Here is a 15225-nt window from a genome sequence, read left to right on the forward strand (position 1 = left end):
AGGGGAACGTTCGTAAAATACGTCATCGCGATGACCAGGCTTCAAAATCGATATTGAATACATGTAAGAAGGGAAATTTAATTTGCGACAAAAAATTAAAAACATGTAGGTATATCACGCTTAAAAATAATATTACCCGTTTGAAAAATAGATAAATGCACTCGTAATTCTACACCTAACAACTTAATGAAAATGTATTTGATATGAAAATGTAATAGTATTTTTAAGTGTAAAATTGTAAAGGATGCGTTGTTGTACAATTGCATGCCATTTTATTTTAAAATCTGTGTGAACAAAATAATTATACATAAGTAAATACTTATAAAACATGACAATTCCATTTTTAATGAATTTTTTACACTTCGACACAAGAAATTGCAAATATCCGCTTTTATTACAATTTTAAATTAAAACTTGAGAATTACATAAATATTAAAAATACAACACATATTAAAAAATATATATTTAAATTAATAGCAAACGTATTAATATTGAGATTTGGCAAATAATTAGAATTACATTTAAATCACTCATTAAAATTTATTCATCAACGAATTTCGTTAAAAATATACTTTTGGAAACCTTGCAATCAGCAAAAATGTTAATTTAAAGTAACATTAACTACATATAAATCAAATATTCTGGAATAAAATCTTTGATAAAAGTTATCATTCACAAATCATCATATCACAAATATGATATATATTTACCAATATATCAAACTCTTCCTGTACAAACTAACTATATTACATGTCAGCTACGAAGTGTATGATATATTACAACTTCATTATTGTCTTAAAGTACCTACCTACATATGTTAACTTTTTAAATTTTTACCCACAAAGAATATTTTTGAATTAAAAAATAAATTAATATCAACTTCAACGAGAATTTGATGAATTATTGCAAAATATTTTCTTTTAAAACGTCAGTAACGCATTACACTTGGTTATTGATCAATTAAGGATCTTTTTTCATTTAACTTATAAAAATCAATAGAAAAATTATAGCTACCGGCTCACCCACTCCTATTTTCTACTCAATGCTTGTTATACTGATTTCTTAATGCTCCTTTAACATTCTCATACAGTTTAACCAACCGAAACTTTCTGAATAGAATTATATATGTATACTATGATAATGCAGTAATGCTTAATGAACATCAATCAACATTTATTTGACGTTCAAATGTGTCGAGCTATAAACGAGTTTTACCGAATCAAGCTCTTTATCAACCTGGAATTATTCACATTAACTACTTGTCATATTTCCCTAAGTTCTTGTATTTAGAACGACAATTTTATATTTTTATACGATTCAATTATGCACATCGCCGCCTTGGACAGCCACCAACGCATAACACGTGTGCTCTTACCATGGCACCAAATTTATCAGTGAATGTATCCTTTTCGGAATTGGACCAATTGAGTGACAGTTTCCTTCAAAATTGCCCCATGGGCATGACGATGATGCCAAGACGGTATTGGAAGTAATGTCGGAAAAACAATTAGCAGAAGAGAAAGCGTCATCATACATACAGAAGTTACGGTCACGAGGTGTGGATTAAATATGACGAGAAGGAACTACTAGCTCCTTGATGGGTACACCCACACAATCTGCAATTTCTTGAATGCAGAAGCCTGATCAGCGATATACTGATTTACCAATCGTCAGCACTGTCTCCCGTTTCATCATGCAACATTTTTAGCAGTATCGCACCAGCTTTTTTCTTTTCATATCGTGATAAATACGTATTTCTTTAATTTTTGGATTTACTCCTAATTGTTTTATTTAGACTTACATCAAAGACACCAAACACCGTCTTCGAAGCGTATGTATCTCTTCTACATTTACTACAACAAGGTCACCTTCCTGGCGAAACAACCAGACAGTCTTTGTTGACATACAAGCTATTTGAAACCTATCTAATTTATAGCTCGTCTTAATACCAAGAATCTTTTAAACTGAATAACTAATTTAGTGTAAGGGGCACATTACCACGTGCCATTAACTATCCTATATTCTAAGCTTAATGTCATCTCTTCTACATTTACTACGACAAGGTCAACTTCTTGGCGAAACAACCAAACAGTCTTTGTTGACATACAAGCTATATGAAACCTATCTAAGATGCAACTCTTCTTGAAATCGCACTCTTTTAAATAACAAATTCAATATCATGGACACATTACCACGTACTGATCATCCTATATTCTAATCTTTTAGACTGAAATCGTGTAATTAACAAGAAATAGTCAGTTTTTAAGATATTAAATACACCTACAAATAGCTACTTGATTGTCTACCAAATGAAATTCAAATCATCATATTGGTTAAGCTAAGTCGTAAACTTTGGTGTAATAACTTTCTATCATACGGATAACCTAAAAGATAACTGTGCTTTTGATACCTGGAGATCATTGGAAGTCATAATATGTACCTTATTAATGACCGTCTTGATTATATCGTTACTATTAATTTGTGTGAACTATTTAAATATGTGAGCTCGACATTGTACATATATAGATAATCATTTATCATACGGATAACCTAAATGTTGCATAATGCACATGAAGATGATGATGCAACATCATGAATAATGACGTCAATGCAAATCACATTTAAATTACTATTACATATTAATATTTCCTTGTTCCGGGTTACGGTGTTACTTTGTATTATTAGCTTATCTGCACATGAAATCACATCGCGGATTTCATCATTCCCGTAATTTTAGGGAATATACTTCCTGGTATTTCTGTATATAAAGAGCACATTTTGAGAATAAAATCAGTAGTGAAAAATACTCGTACACATCTCCTCCTCCTCTCTCATACTCATTGCATACCTTATAGTGCAACCTCTGATATCGGTAGGCTGCGTGACGGATCAGAGTGGGTCGCAGTAACCCTTGCGCTATCTAGGTACACCTTAAGCAGATAATCAATTATCTGCTCTCACAAGCATCTGCACAGATAACCAGTTATCTGCTGCATTCCTAACACAGGGCAATATCCCATTATTGTCCACTAAAAGATAACTGTATTTCTGATACCTGGAGGATGGAGATCACTAGAAGTCATAAAATATACCTTATTAATGACCGTCTTGACTGTTAATTTATATGAACTATTTAAATATGTGAGGGCCAAATTTTGTATAAATAATCACCTCACCAATTCAAGAATGCTGCTAATTGGTGGACTAGGATACCAAAGAAGTGGGAGAGCTTCAAATACTCGTGTTTAAATCGAAATAACGTAAAACATAACTACAGAAAATATCGATAAATTTCCGGTGCTCCATCTGGTATAAAATTACCATTACTTAAATCTTGGAAAACCTAACTGTATCACCCCTGCCTGCTCTCTCATTCTGGGGGCTGTCCAGCGAGAATTGTACTGAATAAAGGATCGCATACTGCCTAACTATCGGACCTTTCATTTCCTTGTTAGTCAAGAATCTTTGCGACTTTACATGCACAAAAGATCCCCATATTTTTTTACATACTCCAGAGAGAAAGTTTTAGAAAAGCTTACTTTGTATGCTAGAAAAATCCTAATACCAAAAATTGTCCTCACAGCATCCATTAAAAATTATGTGGATAGAAATTCATATACAGAAAGTTACTACCATTTATTATTTTGCGTCTAATTAATTCTCCACTTTTTCTGAGGTGCGATTTAATTAACACTTCATTAATTTTCAAGTACACTAACTTCTCATGGACTCTGTACATGGTAGTATTAGCCGGACCACGTAAGAGCAGGACGGAGAGCAGACAAATGTGCAGTAGAAACCGCTAACTGCCCGTAAGAAATACATGGGAAGCCGATGGCGGTGGTGCACCACTTGCCTCCCAGGTATTTCTTACGGGCGGTAGGCGGTTTCTACTGCACATTTGTCTGCTCTCCGTCCTGCTCTTACGTGGTCCGGCTAATACTACCATGTACAGAGTCCATGAGAAGTTAGTGTACTTGAAAATTAATGAAGTGTTAATTAAATCGCACCTCAGAAAAAGTGGAGAATTAATTAGACGCAAAATTGCAAGTTAGTTATCCTGTCACCGTGTAACGTTTCTCACAATTTAGCAAACGTGCACCAATTTCGCTCAAAATAAAAAATGAGTTATAAAATTATCTCAAAGTTAAATTGGTTCCCATAACAAGTCTATGAATAAGTGAATTAATCTAAATATTGAAGTACCCTATCTAGATACCTATCTACTTAATAAAAATTTTGAAAATTGATCTAATTTTACGTAATGACGCTGCCCATACCGCCTATCGTGTCATGATTATCCAAGTCTAAAAGAATATGGTTCAGGATTTTGTCCAACATACATATTTGTCTTACTAATTAATAAAGCTATAAATATGTATCAATATGTAACGTAAACTTGAACACGAGGTACATAAATCTTAACTGAAGTCTGTAAATTTGTGTCGTGAAGTCGTCCCCTGTAGAAATGGCATTTGGACGGAAAGGTAATTGACATCGATGATGGGAATTCTGTGTATTTGTTATAATCAAAATTAATAATTGGAATTTTCCTCTGGAACAAAGTTTGGAAAAAAGAGGTGACATTTTTACATACATTCTTGCCTTGGGAGCCATTGGATTATTTTTATTATGGAGAATAAAGTCCAAAGTCTGGCTGACTGTACATAAATCTGGAAGAAAACGTGTGTAATTATCGAGCTGACAAATTGACCAGGAGCGAAACATGTAAATGAACAAGTTTTAAATAATATGTACCTTTATGTCAAAGGTCACATGACCTAAATGAATCCCAGTCCAACAAGGTGACGAAAGCTATTCGAATTCCAATCCCTCGTTCCTCCATTTTAGTCCGTACTTTCTTCTCCTCTTGGCTGGAAAACCTATACACCGAGAAATTAATTATCGTTACTAATTACCACACAGCATGATGAGGGATAAAGGCCATATATCATTTAAATAAATAAATAAATTTGTTTGTAATTGATTCATTGAATTAACAAAAAATAACACAAAGAGTTCCACAAAAGCATTAAATAAACCAGTTCCTTGTGACTTACCAAATTCGCCAAGGTGAACAGCTATTAGGTGACCGAGTCCAATTTAAGATGGAACTCGGTAAATTTAAAATTTCACATTTTAATGGGCACTCAACAGCTGCAACACGTCGAACGAATGTCGGCTTCAAAATGGATGCAGAAAGAGGTGGCTGGCTCCAGCTTGTACTAAAATATGTCCAGCATATGCTTCGGGGCGTGCATAAAGGATGTGAGGGATAAATTTGAAGAGGACAACCATCAAAGGCATACGTATTTCTATCTCCTATCTGTCATAACGTGGGAGAAATAGGGATAAAAATGTGTCGAAAATTTATTTCAAATGTTGGACTCATACTTTGTGTACGGTCCTTAGCTTCCTTTTTGGAATCTCAATTATACAATGTAAAATCGGCCCAATTCGTGGGAACCCGACTTGATGGACAAAATCCTGTATGCTTTTGGCAGACAAAGGGTTTCATTTATTTGGAATTTTCCTCCTTTCATCGATTCATTTTAGTACATTGGAATGTTTTATAAATAATTTCATGCAGGTAATATTGGTAGCACAAAGTGCTGAAATTTTCGTTGGAATGGTATACATATAAACACTCGTACTCATATATATTACATTTGCATGCATTCAAAGACATTTATTTAAACAAGTGTGCATTTATATGTATATTTATATTTATTTATGTTTTTCATGTGCATAGGTAATTCATATTTATATATGGCGAGACGTATGTAAGCTATGCGTAATAATGTACAGATGTATTAATCTGTCCAGATTTAATGAGATTAATGGGTGCAATCACAAGTATGTAGTTTTTATCAATGTGAGCAGAAATAGAACACTTGGTTATTTCCGTGTCACTTACAAATGTAGATCCGTCGTGCTTTTCCATATTGCTTGTATAATTCGAATAAGCGTGCCTTATTTATTATTAGAGTTGGTGTGAACATTGATACATAAGTTCGTTGAATAATTTTTCAATTACATATAGTTTTTGTTAGTAAGAGGAATAAGAAAGCTTAAAGATTTCATGAAACACGTTTTTGAAATACTAGATGGCTATACTTAACAGGAACAATTTTTCATATGCAATTGACATTTATAATATTTGATTTAGTATGCATGAAAATTTGTTCATATTGCAAGAATTATTTTCATGACTTATATAATTAACGATAAGTGTAACGGTTACAATTCATATTAAGGTCGGAATTTTAAGAGGTACATAGCAATGCAGTGGCCTGCGGAAGCGTGGGGACCCAGAGACAATGCCCCAAAGTTATTCCATGTCCACATGATCTGGCTCATGTTACTTATATTTATGAAGCCTGTCCTAAATGCAATGTTAATGTTTCCACACGTCTCCACAGCTTCCGCGGCCACTGATAGAAAATACAGATTGTAGGTTAACTAGTCCCCTTCTTCATCCTCCATCATTGTCCAGCACCCACTGTCCTCGCTGGCCAAGGACAGGGCGTCCCAGTCCAACGAGTATTGAGACGAGCTGAGCGATCTCGTCACTTCCAATCCGTACGCCAAAGAAATGTCGTCGCTGCCCAATTCTGCAGATGCGGCCTCATCTCGCGTCGCCGTCCCGATGTGGAGCTCCGTCTCGATCTTGGCAAACCGTGGGATCACGAACTGTAACAATTAAAATCTAAATTTATATATGTAAATGCCATCGCCTTTTTGATGTCTTGCATCAAAATGCAACTATTCCATTCCTATTTAGTTATTAAGTATAGAGTACAAATTCATGATAATGTACATAAACATGTTGGAAAATTCTAAATATATGTACATACATACTACAGATCATTTTGCATAAATAAGCACAATTCTAATCCTACTGTTCATCCGATATTAATAGTCTGAAAAAATCTGAAAGGTTTCCTGGCAGAAAATTGACATTCTTTTCCAAAAATCAAATAATCTCTCAGAAAAATTTCCAAGGAATTGAGACAATTAATATTGGCTGAACGATAGTATGTATAAAGTAAATACATATTCATGATAATTTAGAAGTCTATAAATTTGACTACAAATATACCTGCAGCATATAATTCACCGTGAAATTTGGACACCCCTCCCTCCCCAGCCCCGTCGGTGCTACATAAGGTATCTCAACCGTCCCCCTCCACTCCGACTTTCCCTCCGAAAAAGACCCACTTTCTCCCTGCCACACAATATTCACCTCACTCGGCCGCATGTACCGTCTCCGACGAGACATAAATTTGTAACCGACATTCTGCTGCAACGTGGCTTTCACCACTAACGCCAACGACTTTCCGTTCCATACTTCGACCCGAAATGGAAACTTGTCTCCCGGGACGGCACACCCGCTTTTGAGGGAAACCCGCATTTTGATCTCGTCCTTCGATGGGGTCGTAAAAGTGGTCGTTTTCCTGATCTGTTCGGTAAACTGGGCTTTCTCTTTGGGCACGTTGCCAATTATGACGATGTCCCGTTTAAGGATGAACATCTCCTTGCGCCCGTACTGCGACTGGGAGCGGGCCGTGAGCATGAGACCGTACCAGGAAAATGCGTTCAGCACGACGAATGATGACCATAAGTCGAGGGAAAGAGGGAGAGAGAAGGGGATCTTGGTGGGAATCTCGGCTGCGAGGGGGGTTCCCTCGGCTGTAAAAAAATGGGATTTTTTTAAAAATTTTGTCGAGTTTATGAAAAAAAGTTTTCTTTATTATGTACACACTTAAAAATAATGTTACCTTTTCGAAAAGTAAATACAATATGTTAAGTAAACTAGATATAAATATGTACAAAATCCAAAGTATGTATTTGTTAACTTGATAAAGAGTAAAGTTTATCTATCTTGGATTTAGTTTACTTAATTTAAAATTCAGCCTATGTTAATTTTTCGAAAGGGTAACATTATTTTTTTAAGAGTGTAAACCTGGACTCTTTTGCAGACTCCATGATCCACACGGGGAGGTGTTTGTCTTATCCAAGTGATGATTTAAACTCGTCGCTTTTCCTTTTTTGACTTGTTCCGTGTAAAAGACGTAATCCGTGCGACGAATTAAGGTGAGCTTCACGTCTGAAAATGTACAGATGTAGCAAAGTATGTACATAACTAACGCTACATATTCAGACTATCTAGATGAAGACTCTTAAATGATAATTACCAGCAAAAAAAATAAGTATGTACATATGCAATAAGCTTGGTTTTTAGAAGCTTCGTATATGTACTCAAATCTCATTCTGATTTTAATAAAGAATTAAGTACTTATCTTACATACAAACTAAAAACTTGGATTTTCCACAATGCGATAAATATTAAGCCCTGTGTTAATTAAGGAAAATACAATAAACATTTTTTTAGTGACAGGAAAAAAATATATGGACAAACTACTAGTCTAAAAGGTTGAAAAGTTGGAGAAAGTGGGCAGAATTAAAACTGGGAAAGTCGACTTAAGCTACCGATATGTACACTCTAAATAAAAATGAGTAAAATTTACTTAAGGTTGGGCAAAAAAGAGGATGACACAACTAAAAGGTAAAATTTACCCAAAATTGGGCAAATTTTACCTTCTAGTTGTGTCATCCTCTTTTTTACCCAACCTTGGGTAAATTTTACTCATTTTTATTTAGAGTGTACATACATATATTGCGACATGTCTATGTAAATATTTGCATGCATAGACACAATACGTAATAATTAATTAAAAACGGCTCAATTACCATACAACTTGTTCCCCTTGGGTCCCCCGTTGAACACGAGATTCCCTGTAATGTTCTCTCCTGCTTGATAAATTAGCACGTTCCGGTCAAAATTGACCCCTTGCAGACAACTTTTCACTGACATGCTTCTTCCATTATACACAAGTCAATACAAATTTCTCAATTTCAACATCAAGTTGTGAACAAGTATGTGGTGGACAATATTTATCTAAAAGTGAAAGCGGTTGAAAATCTGAGTCAACCTAAGCAAAAGAAAGCCAGCTGGAGAACTGGTTGACTCAATCGTACTTACTTTCTCCTTGGGAACTTGTTCTATGACATTTTCGCAATACTAAAGCATCCCTGTATGGAGAAATTGCTCGACTCAGACATATATATATATGCATTATTCTTGAACAGAGACATGCAAACTCTGTGATGTACATCGGTACATGCGCATAAAAATTAAGAAAAATACGTACATACCAATGAAAGTATGCCACACAAAAGAGCATTCAGCAACTTTTGGAAAGATAATCGACGTACATATTACCAATTTCAAATATATGTTTTGCATGTTTAGGTATCTACATCAAATCAACTTGAAAAAGCTTACGCCTGAACTTTTATCTATTTTAGAGTGATACATAAATGTGAGGACAATTATACGTTGTGCTTGTCATGTCGGTTGGAAATTCATGCCAAAGAATATCAACCATTTGTGGCATGCATATTTATGTAAATACTTATATGTATACATATTGAAAAATTGCGAACGTGTACATGCATGTTGAACATTTGTCATTAAACACATACACATACAATTTGGTAATAAATCACTACTGATCAGAGTACATAATGTTGCTGTAATGAAAAATTTACTACTTTGTAGCAAACTTTTACCAATTATGGTAGAAAGTTGTCATCAAATCAATACCATATGGAGTATGTACACATGACTACGAGATTTTAACAATGCACACATATTTATATGCATGTATAGTGTCTTTGTTCCTGCACTAAATATGCAGTTTTTATTTTTGGATAAAACATCTAATGGAACCCATTAGAATGTTGTTGTATCAATTCCTTACACATACATACAACCATAAGTACATACATACATATATTTGCAATATCAATTATAGTTTACCGAAGTTTTAATAAATCGAAACTTGGGTAATGCAAAGGAGCCCGACAAAAATGCTAACGGGGACGTTTTTTAATAACATTTAACCAGAGGAGAAAGCTACATACTTACTGCAAACCAGCCTTATTTATTTTAGTTTGATATTAACCACAGTATATACATAGGTATCTGTATTTTTGCAATTTGAATGATAAGCCATGTGAAAAATTGATGTGGTTGAAATCGATAAACCTCAAATTATTTATTTACACGAGCCTCTACCCTGTGTTAGGAAAGTTTCTCCCTATTTTTCCTTTAAGTGTTTGAAAAATAACGGTAAAAGTTGTAAATATGTATAATTTTTAAATAAGGCACACAATGTTTGAAATTTCAAACGTCAAGAACGGCTAAAGGCAAGAATTACCTCTTCGTGTAATTTTAAATGATATGATATAAAAGCTATGTAAACAAAATTGAATATTTTGACTAATTTTGAGTATGTAAATTGGATGCAGAGAGTGCATGAAATTCATAGGAGATACATACGTATAATTCATACACTCTTAATACCCCGGTGTTAATCGTCACCAAAAGATATTGATATGACTTCACCAAATGGTTAATATTTTTCACCACTTGATGATAAATCGTGCCCGCATGGTGACCAATTTTCATGGCAATTTCGCCACAATTAGGTGAGAAGCATTATCACGGCACGGTAATGTTCGGTGACGATTAACACCAGATTTTTAAGTGTATAACTATATTTACAGCTACGAATTGCACAATACAAATGAATGTATCGTATGTTATACACTCTTAAAAATGATGTTACCCTTTCTAAAAGTAAATGCAATCTCAATTACAAATTATCTAAGTCAACTCTACTAAATCCAAAGTAAATTTTCCTCTTTGTCAATATATGTATTTGTCTTTACTGAATATGTAAATGACTATTATTAGCCCTTGTATGTAAATGGCAATTATTTATTTGTTTATTGATAAGCATTCTTATTAATCACTTCGTAAAAGAAAGTTCTCAGCGCAAAAGATACATAGAATTACGTAACGGTAATATTACGAGACAACATCGTATATATTCTTAGTTGCATCCTTTGATAGCCGACCGGAACGCTATTTCCGAACCTACAGGTCCATCGCGTCCAGAGAGGCAGGTAAAATTTCCGGAGAAGTCTGCATAATAGTACAATGTCCAATTTGAGTTCCCAGTTGCGATCGCGTAATCCGCCAGAAATCCAAAATTGTGAGCGAGGTCTGTCGTAAAGATTAATTCTGTCCGCTCCGTATTTCTTCCGTCGTACGCGACCAGGGCTGGCGTGTCAGTTTCCGCTGGTCCGGCATATCTAAGCGAGTTTGTCTTCTGTGGTACCGTAGAATTTATGCAAGTTGGCGTCACTCTGTAGCCAGAGTTTTCCACGTAGGGTAAATCAAAACCAGTCATGCTGTAGAAAAACCACCTGCGAGTAAAAATACATTGGTAATAATATCACCTTGGATATGATACAAAAACCTACTTCAAGCAACTTTGTGGAGCCTTTTAAGATGGCATTAATGCCATCTTGGTAGTCAATGGCAACACATTTGGGTGGAAAAGACCCCCACCGGCCAACCACTTGACCGATCATGCCCATCTCCGAACTCATCCTTACTTTTTACCCGAAGATGAAGTATGCAAAATTTCAAGTCGATAGCTTTTGTTTAAAGAGAGTTATCGTGCCTACAGACGGACGGACAGACAGACATCTTGACAGATCTATAAGGCCATCTTAAAAGGCCTAAAACGGTACCCAGGTCTTAAATTTTTAGCCTGAGTCAGGGCTTATGGAACCGTCATGTCCGTCCGTCCATCCGTCTGTCCGGCACGATAGAGCCAAAACGGCTGAACCCATTGACTTGAAATTTTTACCAATGCATATTGGACAAACGAGTTCGAAGATGGGCGAAATCGGTCAAGTGGTTGACCGGTGGGGGTCATCGGAGTAGGTGGGGTGTTTGCACCAAAATGTCAAAATTGTCGCAGAAAGCTGAAATTTGGTACAGAGGTTGATAATGGTTTCTAATGAAAGAATATAAAGTAAAATTTCAAAAATTTTCATCTGGAGGGACCCTTGGGCGTTACCCATACCGATTTTTAAAACATCCAATCGAACTGAAAATTGGTGTGGGGTTTGCTAATGGAAGAGTATAAATTGAAATTAAACACATTTTCATCTGGACAGACCCTATGAGGTGACCCAAACTAATTTTTCAAAATCAAATCGAGCTGAAATTTAGTAGAGAAGTTTATAATGGCTCCTAATGGGACAATATGAAATTCATATTATGAATTCAAATAGGAACAATTTTCATCTGGAGGGGCCGTATTGGTGACGAGAGACCCATACAGATTTTTTAAATTGTTTTACATGCATTTATGAATGTAAAACAATTTTAAAATTTAAATTCATACTATTCGAATAGTAACAATTAGGAGCCTGTGTAGCAAATTTCAATTTAAAAAATCTGTATGGGTCTCTCGTCACCAATACGGCCCCTCCAGATGAAAATTGTTCCTATTTGAATTCATAATATGAATTTCATATTGTCCCATTAGGAGCCATTATAAACTTCTCTACTAAATTTCAGCTCGATTTGATTTTGAAAAATTAGTTTGGGTCACCTCATAGGGTCTGTCCAGATGAAAATGTGTTTAATTTCAATTTATACTCTTCCATTAGCAAACCCCACACCAATTTTCAGTTCGATTGGATGTTTTAAAAATCGGTATGGGTAACGCCCAAGGGTCCCTCCAGATGAAAATTTTTGAAATTTTACTTTATATTCTTTCATTAGAAACCATTATCAACCTCTGTACCAAATTTCAGCTTTCTGCGACAATTTTGACATTTTGGTGCAAACACCCCACCTACTCCGATGACCCCCACCGGTCAACCACTTGACCGATTTCGCCCATCTTCGAACTCGTTTGTCCAATATGCATTGGTAAAAATTTCAAGTCAATGGGTTCAGCCGTTTTGGCTCTATCGTGCCGGACAGACGGATGGACGGACGGACATGACGGTTCCATAAGCCCTGACTCAGGCTAAAAATTTAAGACCTGGGTACCGTTTTAGGCCTTTTAAGATGGCCTTATAGATCTGTCAAGATGTCTGTCTGTCCGTCCGTCTGTAGGCACGATAACTCTCTTTAAACAAAAGCTATCGACTTGAAATTTTGCATACTTCATCTTCGGGTAAAAAGTAAGGATGAGTTCGGAGATGGGCATGATCGGTCAAGTGGTTGGCCGGTGGGGGTCTTTTCCACCCAAATGTGTTGCCATTGACTACCAAGATGGCATTAATGCCATCTTAAAAGGCTCCACAAAGTTGCTTGAAGTAGGTTTTTGTATCATATCCAAGGTGATATTATTACCAATGTTCAGAATAAAATGTTGGAGTTTGTTGACAAGTCGTTATTCGATTCACACCCTCAATTATTACAGACTATTTTAATTACTTTGTAAGAACTATGGTTATTTTTTGTGCAAAGAATAAATAATACCGGCCGAGAGTCTGTTTAAACCCGCCGCGCAGACCATTAGCCAATAGAATACTTTTGACCACTTTTGACCATTTTCTACCATTTTGGCCACTTTCGGCCACTTTTGACCACTTTTGACCACTGGCCAACAAAAAACGATTTTACCCGGCAAAAGCGAAACACTGACTATACTGCCGAACCATTACTGCACGTTATTTCGTACCAATACCACTTTGGTAGAGTCATATATCGCTTGGTCTTACACATTGGTGCTAAATCATTACTGAACAGAGTACAGGTATGGCTCTACCAACACTGGTAATAACAGGCATTACCTTTTATGTAATATTATGTGAATGAAAAATTTACTACTCAGAAACAAACTACTACCAATCCGGTAGGAAGCTATTACTAAATCAATACCAGTACGGGATATACATATACTACCACATTTTTAACAGGGTACATATGTAATTACATAATACGAAGTGAATACATACCACCCATGAGCCCTGTATGACTGCACGGCTGGAAGAAAGTGTTGCCATTCCCAAGTTGATAAGTTTGACTCCTTGGTTCGAAAAGTCATCTCAGCCGCGGTACAGTCAGGTCCGTGGTAAAGGGTCAGCTCTTGGAGGAATCCTGCGCACGTGGCGACGAAGAGGAATAACGTGAAAATTGTTTTGTCCATGATTTTATGAAAATTATAGCCGCTTTGATCAAAATTTGGGTGTTCTGTGTTCACTGGTGTGTTTGTGATCAGTATTTTATATCATGTTCAAGTGGTGGTTGTACATCCTCCAAATTCATCCCACTGGGTTTTCACAAATCAACTTATCTGAAAATAAGTTATATATTTATGTAATTACAGACGAGCATGTTAAACATTTGATTATCTATGTATGAAAAATTATGCAATGAGCAACCAGTGTTCGAGATAAGGCTTCGAGTGAGAAATCTTCCCATTAGAAAAAATAAGTGCCCAGGTGCTACAGCTTGGCCTTACTTATACGGGCCCATGCAAATTTGACATCCGTAAAACTTTACTACAGAGCTATATATGTATTACTACAAGGTATTACTTATCAATACCATTTTGCTATATGTACATGTACATATGTATGAATACTGCTTGGTATTATTTTAAGACTGAATTTCTAAGTGCGTGGTTTTGCCTCCTTGTTCAAGGAACATTGTACTACAATTCCATAAACTTAAAAGATATTGCGAAATTATGTTAGCCCAAAACTCATTGCACCTGAGCCATATCACGACATGAGTTTAATTGGAAAGGTGCGCTGTTATCAATGCATTGTCGATACGGAAAATAATATCGAAATTATTGGGATATTATTTATTACCGTCAATGAAGGTGTTAAGGTACATATCTATGTATGCACAGGTTAAATCATGGTTAAATACATATATATTTATGTATTTATTGTGTCAACTTAGAATTCGATGACCCTAAAAAAATCGTCAAAATTAACACATTTTTAATAATTTCGTTGTTCTGGAAATTTATTTTAAAATTCTGGATGACGAACTTGTAGAGCACGAAATTCTACCTACATATATAACATATTTAGTTGTATGTTTTAACTTGTATATAATTTAATACAAAAATAATTGAACTTTAATCCAATAATAGTTTTTTGTATACTCGGTTCTTGGCAGTGAAAAACTACAAGTTTGGTTTTATGTTGAATTTTAACCTTATAAATTATAGTAAGCTATACTAAATAAATAATATAATACGTACATATGTAATTCTCTGGAGCAAAAACACAAATGTTCTTTTTTCTATGAAACGTTGGTTTGCG

At 35.3% G+C, this 15225-nt stretch overlaps 2 protein-coding genes and 3 long non-coding RNA genes across 5 annotated transcripts; 1 reads left to right on the plus strand and 4 right to left on the minus strand.

The window, feature by feature from the left end:
* Positions 1–1957: 1957 nt before the first annotated feature.
* LOC118433310 lies at positions 1958–3697 on the minus strand. Its single transcript, XR_004833310.1, has 2 exons — positions 2849–3697; positions 1958–2758 (listed from the first exon to the last, which is right to left on the minus strand). It is a non-coding gene; the product is annotated as an uncharacterized LOC118433310 (long non-coding RNA).
* A 666-nt stretch (positions 3698–4363) lies between these two features.
* Positions 4364–4790, plus strand: LOC118433320. Its single transcript, XR_004833318.1, has 2 exons — positions 4364–4487; positions 4567–4790. It is a non-coding gene; the product is annotated as an uncharacterized LOC118433320 (long non-coding RNA).
* Positions 4372–4883, minus strand: LOC110861967. Its single transcript, XR_004833317.1, has 3 exons — positions 4759–4883; positions 4598–4673; positions 4372–4512 (listed from the first exon to the last, which is right to left on the minus strand). It is a non-coding gene; the product is annotated as an uncharacterized LOC110861967 (long non-coding RNA).
* A 609-nt stretch (positions 4884–5492) lies between these two features.
* LOC118433319 lies at positions 5493–9075 on the minus strand. Its single transcript, XM_035845124.1, has 4 exons — positions 8755–9075; positions 7967–8110; positions 7103–7692; positions 5493–6693 (listed from the first exon to the last, which is right to left on the minus strand). The coding sequence occupies exons 1-4, from the start codon at positions 8876–8878 to the stop codon at positions 6463–6465; spliced, it is 1089 nt and encodes a 362-aa protein (XP_035701017.1). The 5' UTR covers positions 8879–9075; the 3' UTR covers positions 5493–6462.
* A 1758-nt stretch (positions 9076–10833) lies between these two features.
* Positions 10834–15063, minus strand: LOC110861957. The gene is made up of 3 exons (XM_022111093.2): positions 14764–15063; positions 13903–14240; positions 10834–11340 (listed from the first exon to the last, which is right to left on the minus strand). The coding sequence occupies exons 2-3, from the start codon at positions 14091–14093 to the stop codon at positions 10965–10967; spliced, it is 567 nt and encodes a 188-aa protein (XP_021966785.1). The 5' UTR covers positions 14094–14240; positions 14764–15063; the 3' UTR covers positions 10834–10964.
* Positions 15064–15225: the final 162 nt, after the last annotated feature.

Source organism: Folsomia candida, unplaced genomic scaffold (assembly GCF_002217175.1).
Source record: "Folsomia candida strain VU population unplaced genomic scaffold, ASM221717v1 Fcan01_Sc047, whole genome shotgun sequence".
In the NCBI taxonomy this organism is placed as follows: domain Eukaryota; kingdom Metazoa; phylum Arthropoda; class Collembola; order Entomobryomorpha; family Isotomidae; genus Folsomia; species Folsomia candida.